Raw genomic sequence first — 18,587 nt, forward strand, 5'->3', positions numbered from 1 at the left:
AGCACAGTAGCTGATAGCATCAGGTCAGATGAATTGTAAGCTGCAGTCACGTGCACCCGGGGACCAGGGACGAGCATGCTTGCAGGGCCCCAGGCTGCTCGTGGAACACAGTGAGTCAGCAGTACTAGGGAAGACAGGCCGTCTGGTATCCAGGAGAGGTGACCCAGGCGTCCACACAAGGATGTTTGCATAATTCTGTGACTTGCAAGGATGAGCCAGAGCTGTGCCCTGTCCTGGGGGGGCGGGGTGTTGCCGTCCTGTCCCCAGAGACTGAGTCCGGGGGACATATGGTTGAGTGTGTGAGGACTTCCTGTCTCTCTTCATGTTATGGCGGCACACAGCACTGACCTCCATCTTAGGTCACTCACTCCACAACCTGGCAGCTCGGCTGTGAGAGGGCGGGAATGCAGGCCACACCTCTGCCTCGAAGCTGAGAGGCACCTACATGCAGAGGGCAGGTTCTCATTCCTGAAGAGGGCCCTGGGAGTGGGACATCAGCTGCAATGACAGGTGACCCCTTGGAGGGAAGAGAGTGTCCTGCCGTGTGGCTCCAGCGTGGCCACAGTGGAGCCCACGGGCCCAGACCCCAGAATGCCAGCCATCCCTGACTAATTGGGAAGTAGTTCCGAGGCCCATGACTCTGGTGTGGGTGGCAATTCTAATGGAGAACTATGCTGCATGCAGGTGGTCAGGGTCCCTTGAGAATCCCTTGTCGTCGTTCCCCCCCCCCTTTTTTTTTTTTTTTTTTTGTTTGTGTTTTGGTTTTTTGAGACAGGGTTTCTTTGTGTAGCTTTGTGCCTTTCCTGGAACTCACTTGGTAGACCAGGCTGGCCTCGAACTCACAGAGATCCGCCTGGCTCTGCCTCCCGAGTGCTGGGATTAAAGGTGTGCGCCACCACCGCCCAACTATCCTCCCACCCACCCACCCCCACCGCCCCATTCCCTTTCTTGATGCCAGTGGGTTTCCAGGCAGCTGCAGGACACGAACACAGACGTCTCTCCTCGCGATGGCTGCTGCTGCTGCTGTCAGGTTAATTGCTGGTTGCCTTGATGCTTTCTTAAAACAAAGCATGTGCAGACAGCCCCAGTGAGAGCCCTCTCTTTCCACTTCTCGGCCCTGCCATCCTTTAGCCTCGAGTGTGAGCCTGGCTGGAAATCCTTGCCGTCTCCGGTCCTGGCGGTTAAGCAGGAACACATGTCCTCCTCCACTGCCCATCTCCATCACTTCCTCACCATCACTTCCACCTGTCAGGTGCCTGCTAACTCACCTGACGCCCTTGGAGAGCACCCTTGGAGAACAGGGGGACTCCCCCAGGCCTGCCCAAAGCCAGTGTTCCACAGACAGAAGCCATTCCCTGAGGGGCTGTGCAGGGCTCTTGGCTCACTCACGGGTCGTTTGTCTTTCCCAAGGAAGAGTTAGTCTCTGTCCATAATCTACTTTCAGCCTCTGCACCAGATGTGTGCCCAAGGCTGGGTAGGCAGGCCCCACTGCAGCCTGCATAGCCTGGGTTGGCCAGGGAGAGCCTGGGCTGCTTTATCTCCATGTGAACTAGCCAGGGAAGTGTGAGCCAAGTTCTTCTGGGACCTTCATCTGGGTGACATTCTTTCTTCAGAAACCACTCCCCCACCCAATTCAGGTTCCCCATCCTCGAACAAATCCAAGGTTGGAGCTTCAAGGCCTCCCTACTGGCATGGGGCTAGCCTGTACCAGCCCTTAGATTTGAACTCACTTTTGCTGCCTCTCTGGTACCCACCCAGGGTCTGCAGGGTGCTGCTGAAACTGACCAGCAAGGCGTCAAAGCCACTCCATGTGAAAAGGCCCAGGATGTCCCACAGTGTCCAGTCTGGTGGCTCACTGGGTAGCCTGGGCCAAGCAGGGAGAGCCTAGGCTGCTTTATCTCCATGTGAACTAGCCTGGGAATTGACAACTGGGTTCCTGAGCACGCGGCCCCTTGGGAGTGTGAAGTCCAGATGCCAAACTCTCAGGCGGGTGTGACCTGAGATCGAAGTGTGTTGTTGCCAGACCAGGCTGGGCCGGTGCACCCAGGTGCCGTACGATGTGGTTGCTCAGCTCTCTGGGACTTCGGAAGACTGGCTCCCAGGATGTCTGTAACTGAGAGATGAGAAGGAAGGCGGGATCCTATGGCTCTGCCAGTGACCATGGGACAGGTCTTCCCACATGCTGAAGGCAGTGGGAGCCGGCCCTTGATCCCACTGCAGTCTGGATCCCACTGCATGGGCCCAGTTCCCTAAGTGGATGAGAGTGAGAGGCAGGCTCAGGGGAGAGTCCTTCTTTGCTGTGGCCTTTGTAGCTTTTGAACAGGACCAGCAATGATAGATATGGTATCTTTGCTACCCTTTGAGTGGAGAGATACTGAGCCCCCCAGTGGGCCTTGCAAGTAGATGTAGTTTTCTGGACACTCAGCCCAAGCTTTATTGGTAATCTGTGTCCCATTGCTGCTCACTGGGGAGGGCCGGAATCCGGTGACATGCCCTGGCCATCAGGAACCTCCAGCTACCCCTTACCCAGTGTCCCTACAGACACCCGAGGCAGCACAGGCAGGCTGACATCCACCTGAGTCTGTGATCCTGGCCTTAGGCTCATGCTGGTGGCAGCTGATTAAGTCTGAAGAATCAGAGCCCAGGAAGCCGCGGCTAGCCCTTTCCCAGCCTCCCCACTGGCAGAGTTCATGTCCCCAGGCCCTTCCCACTTGGTCTGCATATCTCTGAGGGTCCCTCACAGGTCCTGAGTGTCCCTCCAGAATGGAGAGGCTCTCCAGGCGTCGCTGGCATGCCCACTGATGGGGAGACCCCCTCTGGACCTACCCTGCACCAGGCATGGGTGTAGGGGTAGCCTCAACACAGTTTCATGCTCAGTCCAGTCCAACCCTTTGGGACCAGCCCCTGCGGTTGTTTCCATCATCCGGATGAGGCCCAGCACAGGAGTGTCGTTTATCCTAAGCCACACTACCTGTGGGACTCATGTCTGAACAGCTGCCCATGGGCTCTGGTTCCCAGAAATGCAGAGCCCCAGGACCACAGATGGGAGCGAGCAAGCGAAGGGGGCCCCTCCTGTGTAAGTGGGCCTCCCATTTCCCTCCTGCTGCCCCTCCTCCATCCCACCCAGTGCCCTCCCGTGACAGCCTGCAGCTGGCAGGGCTGGTGCCACCCACGCCCCTCCTGTCCCCTGCTTGGTGGCTCCTCTTGGTTGCCACCCCAACCCCCTGCTGTGAGTCACCTCTGCCAGGGAGCAGGTTGGGGGGGGGCACGAGGGTGGAGGATTGGGGGAGGGGAAGGTGCACGAAGTGGGCAGAGACGCTCTTCTACCTCTTTATCCCTGCGGAGAGGAAATGCGAGTCGCTTGCAGAGATTGACTACAAATGTCACTTCAGCTTGTCCTTTTTTGGGCCTGCTGCCCCGGCTTCCAGGTGCTGAGTCCCTGGAGCCACACCCTGAGTGTCTTTGGGATCAAAAGTGGGCTGTCCCTCCTGTCCCCAGCCACCAGCTTGCTGCCGCTGCCTGTCGGGCATTTTGGGAATTAAACAGGTGATCACCTGTGATGCTCACAGATGGTGCCTGTCATGTGGCAGGTGCTTCAGAAGGGCCGCGTCACATGCTGTGGCCTGGCTGCCAGCACCTGGGGGCAGGCCCTGCCTCTGTCATCTTTAAGGTGATGGAAACTAGCTCCGTCACCTGTAGAGTGACAGCGTAGAATAGTTCCGTCCGCTCCCTGAACCCTGAGAGAGTCTCATCTCCTCCCGAAAGCTGTAGAAGAAATGGTCCCCGGATCTGAAAGGCAGCTTGAGCCTTAGGTCATATACTGTCCTACCCAAAGACAGTACAAGTGGTTTGCATTGGCCCACTTTCTGCAAGTGGGTGATACAGACTATCTGGGGGCTTACGGTGGTTTTCCTGGGGCTATAGGGTGAGGGAGGAGGGAAGCCTTGTCACTGGGCCCTCGGCTGCTTTGCTTGGGCCTCTGTGGCAGCCTTCACAGAGGACACAGATTCTTCAGTGTGTGGAAGCTGCACAGGATGCAGGCCAAGGCTTTGTCACAGCCCCAGAGCATGGAGAAAAGGCCTTGGCTTTGAGACTGAACTGGGTCACCTGCTCTGCTGGTGCGGGGGAGGGAGGGGGGAGGAGGGGTGCATCCCATGTGGGGGAGGGGCTGCTCACCCTGCCATGAGTCACTCAGCATGGGTGTGCAGGCTCTGGTGGAGCCAATTCTCTTTCCAGGTCCCTTGATGGCCTGGGCCTCGCTGGTTGCCCAGCACTGGGCCCCACACATGCTGCTGAGCTCGGGGACACCTGAGGTTTGCGTCTCATAGAGTAGACAACCTAGCAAGTCAGGCCCGCACACTGAGAGCATGGCAGAATCACCTAGAAAAGCTTCCAGGCCTCGGCATTCCCGAGGGTGGCATCTCGGGACATTGCACTATCATTAGAATTCAGGCAGGCGGGTGGGATAATTGCAGACTCCGCTTTAGTAAAAAAATTGAGTAAAATTGTGTTGGGTATTTTTTGTTTTGTTATTTTCTGATAAGTACTTTTATGGGAGTGTGGATGAATGCTGTGTTCTACCCGAGGGGTGTTCCTCTGGCAGGAGGAATAAATAGCGCATCTTTCGCCTGAGTTTCCCTAACCAGTCCCTTAGCAGGTGTGTAGTGCGTGTGTGCGTGCATGTGTGTGCCCCTGTCAAAGTAAATGAGCCAGCTGTACACAGCCCTGTGTGCCCTTTTCTTGTTGGGGGTGCAAATTCTCATCTCATGCTTGAGCTCTTAACAGGGGATGAGAATCAGGAGCTCCATCTCTGGGCTTCCCATTAGAGAGAGAGAGAAAGATGGGCCGCTCCTCGTCACCCCACCCACCCCTCCTCTTCACTTGGCACTCTACAGGGGACTTGAGTACATTTTGTTTTTTTGTTTTTGTTTTTGTTTTTTTTTGGGGGGGGGTTGGTTTTTTGAGACAGGGTTTCTCTGTGTAGTTTTGGTGCCTGTCCTGGATCTCACTCTGTACACCAGGCTGGCCTTGAACTCACAGAGATCCGCCTGGCTCTGCCTCCCGAGTGCTGGGTTTAAAGGTGTGTGCCGCCGCCGCCGCCGCCGCCGCCGCCACCGCCACCGCCACCGCTGCCTGGGTTGAGTACATTTTGTAAGAGGGGCCCAGTGCTTGCTGGGGTGGATGAAGGAGTGAGGAGGCCAGGACTTCAGGTGACAGTGGGGTGAGGCTTGAGTCTGGGGAGGAAGGAAAGCCTCCCGGGTGTGCTCCAAGGGCATGCCTGTTGTAGCTGCCCTGAATAAAGGTGCAAGTGTGTTTCCACTGTGTTTCCACTGTGGTCCATACCCTAGACCAGAGGGCACCCACCTCAGGCATGTATCCGACCACAGAGAAGACTCAGCCAGGCCTACTTCCTGCAGGTAGACAGCTTTCCCCAGCACTGGGGACGGGAGACCCAAACACTAGCTTGCACACCTCCTAAACAGCCTTTTAAAAAAAAAATGGGGGCCTGCATGCTTCCTTTTCTGTTGGTCCTAGGGAGTTCCCATAGTCAGGAAGGCACCCCTCTGAGGTTTGGATTGGCACATTCATTATGGGCTTGCCGTTCTGGGAGGGGCTCAGCACTCAGCAAGAGGTAGGGGTTTGAAATACCGGCTCCGCCCCCTCCCTGGTCCACCCCCTCCCAGTCTTGGCAGGGAGGCAGCCGCTGTCCTTAGTACTAGTGCTGAAAAGCCTGCCTTCCTCCACCCACTCTCTCTCTCTCTCTCTCTCTTTCTCTCTCTCTCTCTCTCTCTCTCTCTCTCTCTCACACACACACACACACACACAAGCGTTCGTGCACAGCAGCAGCACTAGTTGGCAGCATAGGCTGTACGTGAGCTGGAGTACAGCTTCAAGCTTTTCCTTCCTGCTGTGGCCGTGGCCGTGGCTGTGGCCGTGGCTGTGGCTGTGGCTGTGGCTGTGGCCAGGTGTAGCCCTCCCTTCTGGACAGGGGGCCTTTTGGGGTTTTGCTATTGCTTTCTCGATCAGCTTTTTTTTTTTAAGATTTCATTTTATTTTTACCTTATGCATGTAAGTGTTTTACTTGCATATGTGTCTGTGTACATGCATTTGTGGTGCCCTCAGACGACAGAAGAGGGTGTGGGGTTTCCTGTTACTAGAGTTATAGACTTGTGAGCCACCATGTGGACGCTGGGAATCGAACCCAGGTCCTCTGGAAGAGCAGCCAGTGCTCTTAACCACTGAGCCATCTCTCCAGCCCCTCCCCCGATCAGCTTTTAAAAGCTTCCTGGCACCTTTGTTTGGAATGTAAAACTCTGGCTAGTAAGTTGCTCCATCTTTGGGGGCCTTAGGGATGAACTGATGGGGGAACAGTCAGGAATGCTGGCCCAGCCAGGGGGAGATGAGTATTCGGCAAGCGAGCTACCTATCAGCCCTTCTGAGAACCGAGGGTGCAGATGTCTGGTGGCCGCTCGTCTCAGAGCCAGATCCGTGCCTGGTGAGGCAAGGAGAAGCGGTGGGCTCTGGCCTCTGGGGACACATGCTTGGTGCCACCTGGCAGCCACGTTGTTCTACAGACCCCACAACTAGCTCGAAGTGGAATTAGAACAGTAAATGAAGGGTTAAGTCCGTGTGCCACTAACGGTCTATTCTTTGCGTTGTTGGGAGCACTCAGCCCAGGGTTACACTCCTCACCGCCTCCTTTGTTTGTCTCTGTCCCAGGTACCAGTTCTTTATGGCCCTAGGTACCCACACCCTTCCTCTCCCTTTCAGCCAGCCAGATGGGTGCCCCAGATGCCAGGCAATGGGTGGACTCCTTCGTCAAATCCCCTGGGTGGCTTCTTGTTTGGTGGCTGCCGCACACACTTGGGGACCTATCCTGGGGTGGCAGCCATGAGGACCCAACTGCTGAGACCCGAGGTGACCCCTTGTCCTTTTCTGTTGCCAGATCACCAGAAGCTGGAGAGAGAGGCTCGGATCTGTCGCCTGCTGAAGCATTCCAACATTGGTGAGAACCCAGAGTGGGGCGGAGTGGGTGGTTTGGAGAATGCCCACGGAGATATTTAGAACCCAGAACCCGGGGCCAGTGACCTGTCCAAGCCTCACCCATGGGGGCCCTGCCAGGAGGAAGTGGGTATTTGACAAGAGTCTCTCAGCCCCATTTGACCGCACCCCACACAGATGGGCGCCGAGACAGAACACTCACAGGATTCTGGTTCCCCTGCCAAGTCTTGGTCCTCCAGAAAGCACAGCTGCTCAGCCTCTCTGTCCCCTTCCTAAAGCCCAGACAGACATTCAAGGAGCTGCAGGGACCAAGGTTATACTGACCTGGAAAGTCGTCTCGGCTCTCCCTGGGCCACTTAGTCCTTCCGTAGCTGTAGCAAGGCCCGTGCCATGCATGTCCACAGGAGTGCCTGTTCTTCCCAACTCTGGGCCCTCTGGAGCTGAGGAGGAGTTTGGGAACTCAGATCTTACCCATGCTGGGGAACAGCTCGAGACACCTTGGGTGTGGCCGCCCACATCTCCAGATGCAGGGCTGAGGGACCTCAGAGGCCCTGGGATTTATCAGGGGATTGCTGGGCTCTTCCCTCCAAAGATTCAGGTTTGCCAGGACACAGCCCAGGAACCCATTTTCAAGGGATCCCCAGGGACTTGGAGGAATGACCAGATTGGGAACCTGGCTTCTGCATCTCTTTCCAGCCCAGGGGCTGACAGAGAGGGAGGGAAGGTTAATCTGCTTTGGGAGTGTGGGCATCCCTGCTGCTGTCCTGCTCTAGGGGCTGGAGGTCCTCTGCTGGCCACTGGCCCACACTGAGAGCTGGCTGGGGAGAGACATCACCTTCATCCTGGGACTCCTCTGGGTCTCAGCCACCTGCTGATAGATCCAGACCCTCACCCTCTTTTTTCTTTGGTTTTACGAGACAATGTCTCACTATGTAGCCTTGGCTGGCCCTGAATTTGCTATGTAGACCAGGCTGTCCTTGAACCCATAGAAGTCTACCTGCCTCTGCCTCCCAGGTACTGAGATTAAAGGCATGCACCACCACCACCACCACCACCACCACCACCACCACCACCACCACCACCACACCCAGCATAGAGTTACCCTCCTGGCTTGCAGGTGCCTGAGCCTGCCCTGAAGGGCTGACTCACAGGTCTCAGTAGGCCCAGGAACCTGGATCTCAGCAATGTTCACAGGACCACTGGGTACCTGCAGAGCAGTGCCACGAGCCTGTTACCTCGCCACTGGGTACTGTGTCTCTTCTTGGGGATCATGGAAGATGGCCCAGCTCCACCAGTACCTCCACGCTCTTGCTTCACTGCCCCCAACTGTGCAGCAGACCAGAGCTATAGCTCATTCTGCCTGTTTGCGTGAACTGCCTTATTTGGGCGAGTGGGGGGCCTAGGTGTGCTTTGGGTTGCTGTTTTGTTTAGTTCTTCAATAAGACATCTCCCTGGCCTGGCCAGAAGCCTGGTGTGGTTCTGGGTGGGTTCCAAACAGTGGCTTGGCTCCGGCTTCCTGTGTAGACTGGGGAGAAGAGGCCCCTAGAAGTCCTTACAGCAGTTTCATTTCAGTCAGGTTAGGACCCCAAACTGGAGCATTCTAGGACACAGAGCTGAGGCTGTGGGGCTCCTGTGGAACCCTCTCTGAAGATCGAGGGACTCTCTGGGGAGGTGAGGGGACTCCTAGGGCTTCCCCCAGCCTTCTGTTACTCTTCTCACCTCAGCCCCACTTCTAAACAGAAGGCTGTCCACAGGCCGCCCCAAGACCAGGAGCAAGTGTTGGGGGACAGGTAGGGAGGTGGCCCTGGGTTGGGGGAAGTGGGGAAGCAGTGTGTGACGGGCTGAGGAAGAGAGAGAGCTCTGTCTCCCCTCTGACACTGGAAATGGCTCCTGCTACTCTCCCAGGGACCTGGTGGCACGAGCTGAGCAGACTTGGGCAGCAGTATAAAACCAAGTTCCCCTTAAGGGAAGCATCCTCCTCTGCAAAGCTGCTCCTTTCCAGAGGCCGGAACTAAGGCCCGCCCACGCGCTCCGAGCAGACTTCTTATTGGTGAAAGGGTTTCTTTCATCCAGTGGTTTCACAAGTATGGCATCCATCTGTGCTGTAGAACAAATAAACCCAGTCTTGGCCCACCAGGCTGGGTTGTCCCAGCCTCTGCTCCCAAGAGCAGCTGATCTGCTGGCAGGCCTCCACGGAGCTTGTGGGACCCACTACAACGTGTCCTTGGTTCAAAAGTGGTTAAGAATTTCACAGCAGGGCTGGAGAGATGGCCCTTGGGAGCACGTGTTGCTCTGCAGGGGACCCGAGCTGGACTGCCAGAACCCATGAGGCAATGCACAACCACCTATAAATCCAATTCCAGGAGTCCAACACCCTTTTCTGGCCTCTGTGAGTACCAGGTCAAACTGGCATACGTAGACACGTGCAGGCACAACACTCATAAAATAAAACAAATAATTTTTTAAAAAAGAATCTCGCTGGGCGGTGGTGGCGCACACCTTTAATCCCAGCACTCGGGAGGCAGAGCCAGGCGGATCTCTGTGAGTTCGAGGCCAGCCTGGGCTACCAAGTGAGCTCCAGGAAAGGCGCAAAGCTATGCAGAGAAACCCTGTCTCGAAAAACCAAAAAAAAAAAAAAAAAAAAAAAAGAGTTTCAGGTCAGCAGCAGGAGCAGAGCTGTCTTGAGCTGATCAGGCCCCTCTCCACCAGCAGGCTCTGCATACTGGTGATGCCCAGGGCACATGTGTGTGGTGAATCCAGCCAGGGCTGTGTCTGCCCAGGCCATGACTGGAGCCTCAGAGTTAGTTTCCAAGATGGCTCCTTCGACTTCCTCAGTTCCTCTCCATAAGTATCTCTCTCCCCAGAGCCATGTAAGCATCGCTGTGACATGGCAACAGTTTCCTCCAAGACTGGGGATGACGAGAGAGTGTTAGTCAGCTTCCATTGCTGTGACAGAATCAGCCTGTAAAGAGAAACGTGTTTTAGGTCATCGTCACAGAGATGTCAGTCCAGGGACTGGACGGGTGGCCCAGTGGGTAACGCTTATCTGTCACAGAAGCCCGAGGCTCAGCTCCCCAGCACCCATGAGCATGCCAAACAGACATGGTGACCGGCCTGCCATCCCAGTGCTCAGGAGGTGGCAACAGAGGACGCCCAGGGCAAGCTGGCTGGCTGGACCAGTGAGTTCTGGGTTCAAGTGAGAGACCCTGCCTCATATTAAGGCAGAGGGTAATTGAGGAAGACACTAAGCGTCAGCCTCTGGCCTCCACATGTATCCACACACGTACATGTGGCCCCACATGTGTGACCATGAATACACTCATGCACATAGTACACACACACACACACACACACACACACACACACACACACACAGTAACAGTCCACGATTGCTTGGCCTGGTTGCTTTGGGCCTGTCGCAGACGCAAATGTGGGAGATCTGTTCACCAGACACATGGCATGGGGGGAACAATGGGTAGAGAGGATGGGGGGTCTCAAGATCGCCTTCAGGAACACATCCCCACTAATCTAACTTCCTTTCACTAGGTCCCACCCCTTAAAGGATCCATCTCTGGAATCAAGCCTTCACTATGTGGGCCTTTGGGGGACCCTCCTAAACACAGTCTACAGAGACAAAACAGAGACAGAGACAAGTGTGAGACAGCAGAGAGAACAGAGACACACACAGAGAGAATGAGGGGACGTCGCCTTTAAAGGTTATGATAAACGCGGGACAGTATTCCCGTGTAGCTGCACAGCCCTGTGGCATTAACTACATCCACAGTGCGTGGACCTGTCTTCACTGCCCATAGCCAAACCTTTTTCCTCTTTCCCATCAGCTTTGCCCTCATTAAAGAACTCCCCATTCCCCTCTTCCTGTCCCTGGACTGACACTTTGCTTCTGGGTCTGTGACTGACCACCCTCAAAGCCTCATGGAAATGGAGCTGAGCCATGCATGGCCTGTCCTTCCATGACTGGCTTATTTCACTGGGTGATGTTCTCCGGGGTCATCTTTGTCAGAATGTCTTCTTCTTCCCCTCCCCTCCCCCTTCTTCTCCTCCTCCTCTTCCTTCATCTTTGAGACAGGGTTTCTCTGTGTAGCCCCCACTGTCCTCACCCTGTAGCCCAGGCTGGCCTCGAACTCACAGAGATCTGCCTGCCTCTGCCTCCTGAGTGCTGGGATTAAAGGCGTGCGCCATCGCTGCCCAGCTAACATTTCTTCCTTTTGAAGGCTGAATAATATTACATGGCAGTTCCACATTTTGTCTGTTCATCTGTCTCTGGACGGACACTTGGGACTGCTTCTGCCTCTTGGCCATTGTGAATGGTTCTGTTCTCATGGGGTACACTGGTGTGTGAGCCCCTGCTTTCAGTCCTGATTATACACCTGAAAGCAGTGTTGCTCACATGTGAACCCCGTTTAACCCTTTGAGGAACCATGTGCTTTCTTGTGATCTGCTTTACATGGCATCACTCCTGCATACTCTGTTTGAAGCCCACGGGCGGGGCAAGCAGAGGGAATGCACCATGGGGCTTGGGATGTATTTTACAGCCACCATGGTGAATACCCAAGGTTGTAGGTCCGGTTCCTACCTGCTGAACTGTCTCATTGTAAGTGAGGTTCATGGCCTCACCCCAGTACCAGCCGTAAAGTGAATCCATCGACCCCTAGCTGCCAGCCCCCTGCCACAGGGCTTGGCCAAGTGCTTGCTCTAGAGTGGTCCAGTCTCCTTCAGAGTCAAAGGGAGACCTGGGAAGGTGCAGCAGCCCTGGGTGTGGCCTGACCTTTGCAGTGCTGTGAACAGGGAGACAGGAGGCCTGATTGGGTCGCTTGCAACAGGAAGAAGCTTTGCCTGGATCCCCCTTCTAGGAAGCAGCCCAACTCTTTCGGGCTGTCACCCCAGTCTTTGGACTCTAGGTGTCCTGGTGTCAGCAAAGAGGCCCTCAGAAGCTTGGAAGAGAGCCACAAATCAGAGCCAACAGGGATACATCCATAGACCTTCGTAGGGGGGTCCTGGTATGGAGAAGGGGTTCCTCTGGGGTGTCTGGAAGACGGCGGAATGAACAGAGGAACCCATGTGGTCTTGGACCCTAGCCATCCAAGACAGGGTCCCCAGGCAAAGGGGCTTGTGACAGGGAAGTTGACATCTGTGTGGCACTTATCCTTGAGTGCAGATGGTCTAGGCCTCACCTGGATGTGTCCCTGAGCTCAGCGCCATCCCCAGGGAGGCCCCGGAGTTCATTATTCAGCACATGTTTATAAATTGCCTGCCTTGCGCCAGGAGAGGCAGTCCCAGGTTGCCTCAGGTCACTTGGAAGAGCTGCAGCCAGGGCTTCTGACAGCTATGGCCACTGTTGACCTATCACGTGCTGGACCTGCAGGTGGGAGCCAGTGCCGTTGAGGGTGTTGTCCTTAGCTCTCGGGGGTGGAAGATGGTTCTGCCTGGGAAGGAGCAGGTCCTAAAGACCCCCCCCCTTGCACAGTGACAGAGACCAGGGGGAGCCTCAGCAGCACCTATGACTGGGCGCAGCTCCTGTCCGGAGTCCGGAGCCCCCTTTCCTGGACGAGGGCTTGCCCTCTGCATACCAGCTCACTCTCTTCTGAGCCCGCCTTAGAGTCAGAAAGGTCTTTCTATCGACTTTCTCGACTGAGGAGCTGGGCGAAGGGGCACCCAAAGGATGGAGCCCACTGAGGACGAGGAGCCCAGGGAGAAGCCACACAGGTGACAGGAGCTGCGGCCAGGACTTCGGATAGCTAGCCCGATACGGACATCACATGCTTGACGGGCGGGTGGAAGCCAGTGCCGCTGTGGGTCAGGGGATCATGAGCAGAAGGGCCCCCAAGTCCTCTAATGTTTGGGTGCCTGGAGCTGCTTTGCCCTCAGAAGCCACAGCTCCAGCTGGACTGGGGTGTCTGGGTCCTTGAGCTCTCTCTACTCAGCAGAAGGGAGGGGAGTCCCCAGCAGCAGGAAGGCCACAGCAGACCAGGCAAGGGGACATGCTCATCCTTCTCCATTCCTCTGCCCTGGGAGACTGAGGTGGGTGTGTTAGCTCTGGGTGAGATCTGCCACTGGCCACCTGACCCAGACCCTCATGCCTGGCCTGGCAAGAGGCTGCGGTGGACTTACCCGTCACCACCTCTGTTTACCAGCCAGCGGAGTGGGTTTACTTTCTGTTCTTACATAGGTTTTGCCACAGTTCTCTTCTTCCTTAGCCTTTTCTGTGAATGTTCACAGATCTGATGTGCTGGTTAGGGTTTCTTCAAAACCATTAAAGTAAACACCATTCTTAAAAATGGGGTCCACATACCTTCTCCCTTAATTCCACATACACAGAGCCCTGTGGTTCCTTCTGCGGGAGGAATCCGTGTCCTAGAAAGGAGATGGGATCTGCCTGGCCAAGGCTCTCCAGTCTCTAAGCAGGTGACTGAGGACAGGCAGACCCCACCAACAGGCCTTTCCTGGGGAACCTGGGGGCAATGAAGCAACTAACTCTATCTTAATTAGGGTTTCTATTGCTGTGAAGAGACACCATGACCACGGCAACTCTTACAAAGGCACACATTTAACTGGGGCTGGCTTACAGTTCATTATCATCAAGGCAGGAAGCATGGCAGCATGTAGGCAGACATGGTGCTGGAGCGAGAGTGCTGTATCTGAATCCACAGGCAGCAGGCAGAGAGCTGGATTGAGTTTCTGAGACCTCAAAGCCCACCCCCTAGGGACACACTTCCTCCAACAAAGCCACGCCTACTCCAATGAGACCATACCTCCTAATAGTGCCTCTCCCTATGGACCTATGGGGGCCCTTCCTATTCAAACCTCCACACACGGAGGGACCCAGCTGGGCCTTCTCTAGAACAGTATCCTCAGGGACAGATGGAAGAAAGCTCTCCTGTAGCCTTCTCTGCTCAGAGTGGTGCACCCCAGAGTGGAGGCAGCTGGGGCATCTCAGACCGGCCACCCTGATGGCCCCCACTGGAAGGAGCCAGACAACTGTGCTTTGGCTCAACCTCAGAGCTTTTGTTAGCAGGTCCCGGAAGCAGGCTCTCAGCAGGCACCAGGGACTGGTCTTGACTGAGGGAGACGTAGGTCAGCCTGGACAGAGTGGGGGTCCAGTTAGAAATAGAGGGCCTAGGGGACCAAGGAGAACACAGCCATCCTCGGTGAGGGGCTGACAAGGATGTGGGTCCCAGAGGATGCTTTGGGTAGGGCTGGGGGAGAAGCCATGCTGCTAAGCTTAGATCCAGGAGGTGGAGGAAGAAATGGAAGGGCCCATGTCTATTGTAGCTGCTGCCAGGCCACTGCCATGGGCATCAGGAAGCAGCCCAGGTCCCCAAGTGGCCTCACACTCAGTCTCAGTCATCTGGTGTTTCTCATACCCGTAGGACAGTGATGATAATGACATACAGGAGCACTCACTGCTTCGTGTGAGCACATAGGACAGTGGTGATAACAGATACAGGGAGCACTCACTGCTTCATGTGAGCACATAGGACAGTGGTGATAACAGATACAGGGAGCACTCACTGCTTCGTGTGAGCACATAGGACAGTGGTGATAACAGATACAGGGAGCACTCACTGCTTCGTGTGAGCACATAGGACAGTGGTGATAACAGATACAGGGAGCACTCATTGCTTCGTGTGAGCACATAGGACAGTGGTGATAACAGATACAGGGAACACTCACTGCTTCATGTGAGCACAGGACAGTGGTGATAACAGATACAGGGAACACTCACTGCTTCCTGTGAGCACATAGGACAGTGGTGATGATGACAGATACAGGGAGCACTCACTGCTTCATGTGAGCACATAGGACAGTGGTGATGATGACAGATACAGGGAGCACTCACTGCTTCATGTGAGCACATAGGACAGTGGTGATGATGACAGATACAGGGAGCACTCACTGCTTCGTGTGAGCACATAGGACAGTGGTGATGGTGACAGATACAGGGAGCACTCACTGCTTCGTGTGAGCACATAGGACAGTAGTGATAACAGATACAGGGAGCACTCACTGCTTCGTGTGAGCACATAGGACAGTGGTGATGATGACAGATACAGGGAGCACTCACTGCTTCATGTGAGCACATAGGACAGTGGTGATGATGACAGATACAGGGAGCACTCACTGCTTCATGTGAGCACATAGGACAGTGGTGATGATGACAGATACAGGGAGCACTCACTGCTTCGTGTGAGCACAGGACAGTGGTGATGATGACAGATACAGGGAGCACTCACTGCTTCATGTGAGCACATAGGACAGTGGTGATAACAGATACAGGGAGCACTCACTGCTTCATGTGAGCACAAGACAGTGGTGATGGTGACAGAAACAGGGAGCACTCACTGCTTTGTGTGAGCACATAGGACAGTGGTGATGATGACAGATACAGGGAGCACTCACTGCTTCGTGTGAGCACATAGGACAGTGGTGATGATGACAGATACAGGGAGCACTCACTGCTTCATGTGAGCGCAGGACAGTGGTGATGATGACAGAAACAGGGAGCACTCACTGCTTCCTGTGAGCACATAGGACAGTGGTGATGACAGATACAGGGAGCACTCACTGCTTCGTGTGAGCACATAGGACAGTGGTGATGACAGATACAGGGAGCACTCACTGCTTCGTGTGAGCACATAGGACAGTGGTGATGATGACAGATACAGGGAGCACTCACTGCTTCATGTGAGCACATAGGACAGTGGTGATGGTGACAGATACAGGGAGCACTCACTACTTCGTGTGAGCACAGGACAGTGGTGATGGTGACAGATACAGGGAGCACTCACTGCTTCGTGTGAGCACAGGACAGTGGTGATAACAGATACAGGGAGCACTCACTGCTTCGTGTGAGCACAGGACAGTGGTGATGATGACAGATACAGGGAGCACTCACTGCTTCCTGTGAGCACATAGGACAGTGGTGATGGTGACAGATACAGGGAGCACTCACTGCTTCGTGTGAGCACATAGGACAGTGGTGATGATGACAGAAACAGGGAGCACTCACTGCTTCCTGTGAGCACATAGGACAGTGGTGATGATGACAGAAACAGGGAGCACTCACTGCTTCGTGTGATTACATAATTCACAGCAACCTACAAGCAGGTGTTGCTTCCCACTTTACAGAGCTGCAGACTGAGGTTGAGGTGACGGGGGGGGGGGGCACGTGGTCCCTCCCAATTTAGAGTTAGTTTGGTGGTCACAGAGCGTGTCCCTGTTTCCTGGCTCTGTGGAGGGCCTGGGGCCTGGTGTGCTCTCAAAGGTAGACATGAGGTGAAGCGCCCCATGGGGCTGGAACTGAACTGGGGAGAAGGGCACTATCAGAGCTCCTAGGCATAAGGATGCTATCAGGATGGTGCCTGGGAGACCCGGTGCCAAGAAGGAAGGTGCTGGCAGCCAGCTAGAAACTAGGACAGTGGGGGAGGGCGCCAGGAGCAGGAATTGTGTGGGCCGTTTTTTGCCTGAGGTTCTGGAGCCCTGTGGGACCAGGGAGAAGGTGGCTGCTCTTCACCCTCCAGCCTCGTGGCCCAGTCTTGGGTGGGAGAAGACAGCAAGAACTTAGAGATCCCAAGAGCCCGGGGACCGAGGCTGGCGCTGTGCACTCCCTGGAACCAGACCCTTGATCCCACAGCCCCGCTTCACCTTTCGTGGGTTGTGTACCTTCAGCTGATTAGTCAGCCTCCGCCCCAGCTCCCTTTCCTGCAGCCTGGAGGGGTGGTGGGTAAGCTCACTGAGCCGACACATGCAAGGTGCTCAGAGCCAGCCCTGGCACAGAGCGCTGTTCTAGCAAAGGGCAGAACCCGCACGTGGGAGAGCAGGGCCCAGAGTGACTCAGTCCTAGACAATCCTTCCTGCAGGGTGCAGGGTGCAGCTCCAAGCCCGAGGCCTCACCACAGCTCCCTCGCTCCTTCCTCACAGCCCATCAACCCCTGCCAGCCCAGGCAGGGACTGGGAGAGAACCCGAATATAAGTTCACAAGTGGTGTGGAAATGAGGCCAGAGGGAGGGAGACTGTGAGACCCCACTGGTCAAAAGAAATCCGAAGTCAAGGTCTGAAGCCTTCTTCCGCGCCTAGTCCCTGCCCTGCTGAGGGCAGTCTTAGGGTCCGGAATGAATAATGGGTTTGTTTCCTGCAGAATTCCCTCCTAAGATGGCGTGGCTCCTGTCAGGGGCTCAGCAGCGAGCCTTTCTTGTGTTTCCATCTGGTAGGGTTGGAAACAGAAGAGCGGAGAGGGGCCAGGGGAAGGGCAAGGTCCTGCCTAGAGCTCTGTGGTGCTCCCTCAGGCTCAGCCTGCAGCCCCCGAAGCCAGCTCGTAGCTCCCCAAGTCCCAACCAGCCTCCTTGTCTTGGGGGAGACCCCGTGGGTCACAGGGCTTTGCACCACTGCTGCCGGCGTGGGCCGCCCAGACAGGGTGGGGGTGGGCACTAGGGACTATCCTGGGCTACGTCCAGCTCCTCATGACTTCTCTGTTCCTGCAGTACGTCTCCACGACAGCATCTCTGAAGAAGGCTTCCACTACCTGGTCTTCGATCTGTAAGTGCCAGAGCTGAGGAACCCGCACCCTCCTTCACTCCCAGCCTGGGGCCCTCGGCCTCCTCGGCCTCAGGAACAGTTCTGTCCCCACACCAGGACACCCCTCGAGTGCACCTCGGCAGGGGCTTTCCTCGTTCCCAGACACACCCCGCCTACCCGCCTCTGACTTGGCTATGCACAGGTGTTTACCCACAAGTCTGAGTGTGACGTGCTGAGGTGGTCCTCCATGCAGAAAGTTGGTGGGTGTGGGCAGTGGAGGGGGGACCACAGGGGGCAGTCAGTGCCCATTCTCCTTCCTCCCTTCTGAGGCCTGGAGGCGCCGAGCCCTGTCACGCCAGGTTGGGGTACAGCTGGCTGGCGTGAGCACATGTTTTATAATTATGAGTGACAGGATGTACGTACACACACACACACACACACGCGTGTGATGGTACCTGAGCGTGAGAGAGAGACAGTAGGTACAGAGGTGGTTTGTCTAAGGTCCATGCACGATGTCTGTTTTCTGAGTGTGAACCTGGATGTGGTTTGGGGATGCAAGCGTGTGTGTGTGTGTGTGTGTGTGTGTGTGTGTGTGTGTGTGTGTGTGTGTGTGTGTGTTTGTGTGTGTGCGCGCGCACACGCGTGCATGTGTGCATGTGAGTGTGTTTGCGTGAGAGTGTGTGCAGTAGCTGAGTGAGAAGGCGTTCGGGGCCAGCTCCGCCTCTCACTTCCTGCCGGATTTAGAAGCGATGATCTCATCTCCCTCACTCCTGTCAGCTCCCGTTAAGCGGCGCTATATTTAGCTGTCCGTGAGTCAGGGCCGCTTCGGGACCCTGGGCTGGGTGGGGGCCCAGGGGGCTTTGGCTTGCCCTGGTGGCCTCCAGACTGCGCAGCCAGGGGAGCCTGGATCTGGTGCTGTTGCCATGGTTACCACATGCCCTCTGGCTGCCCTTGAGCAACAGGCTGAATGGGAACAGGAGGTGCCTTCCTAGGCCCATCTTCCTCCTCAGACAACAGATGTCCAGGCTGTTGGACATGCAGGCCTTAGTGTC

At 55.7% G+C, this 18,587-nt stretch overlaps 1 protein-coding gene across 11 annotated transcripts in view; it reads left to right on the plus strand.

The window, feature by feature from the left end:
* The window catches only part of Camk2b (calcium/calmodulin dependent protein kinase II beta), a 90,782-nt gene that overhangs the window by 43,571 nt on the left and 28,624 nt on the right, over positions 1–18,587 (plus strand). For all 11 annotated transcript variants that reach the window (XM_037208092.1, XM_037208091.1, XM_037208093.1 and 8 more), the window contains exons 3-4: positions 6,947–7,006; positions 17,502–17,556. In XM_037208092.1, coding sequence (XP_037063987.1) covers positions 6,947–7,006; positions 17,502–17,556 — 115 coding nt within the window. The remainder of the gene's footprint in view (positions 1–6,946; positions 7,007–17,501; positions 17,557–18,587) is intronic.

This window comes from Peromyscus leucopus, chromosome 7 (assembly GCF_004664715.2).
Source record: "Peromyscus leucopus breed LL Stock chromosome 7, UCI_PerLeu_2.1, whole genome shotgun sequence".
Taxonomy (NCBI): domain Eukaryota; kingdom Metazoa; phylum Chordata; class Mammalia; order Rodentia; family Cricetidae; genus Peromyscus; species Peromyscus leucopus.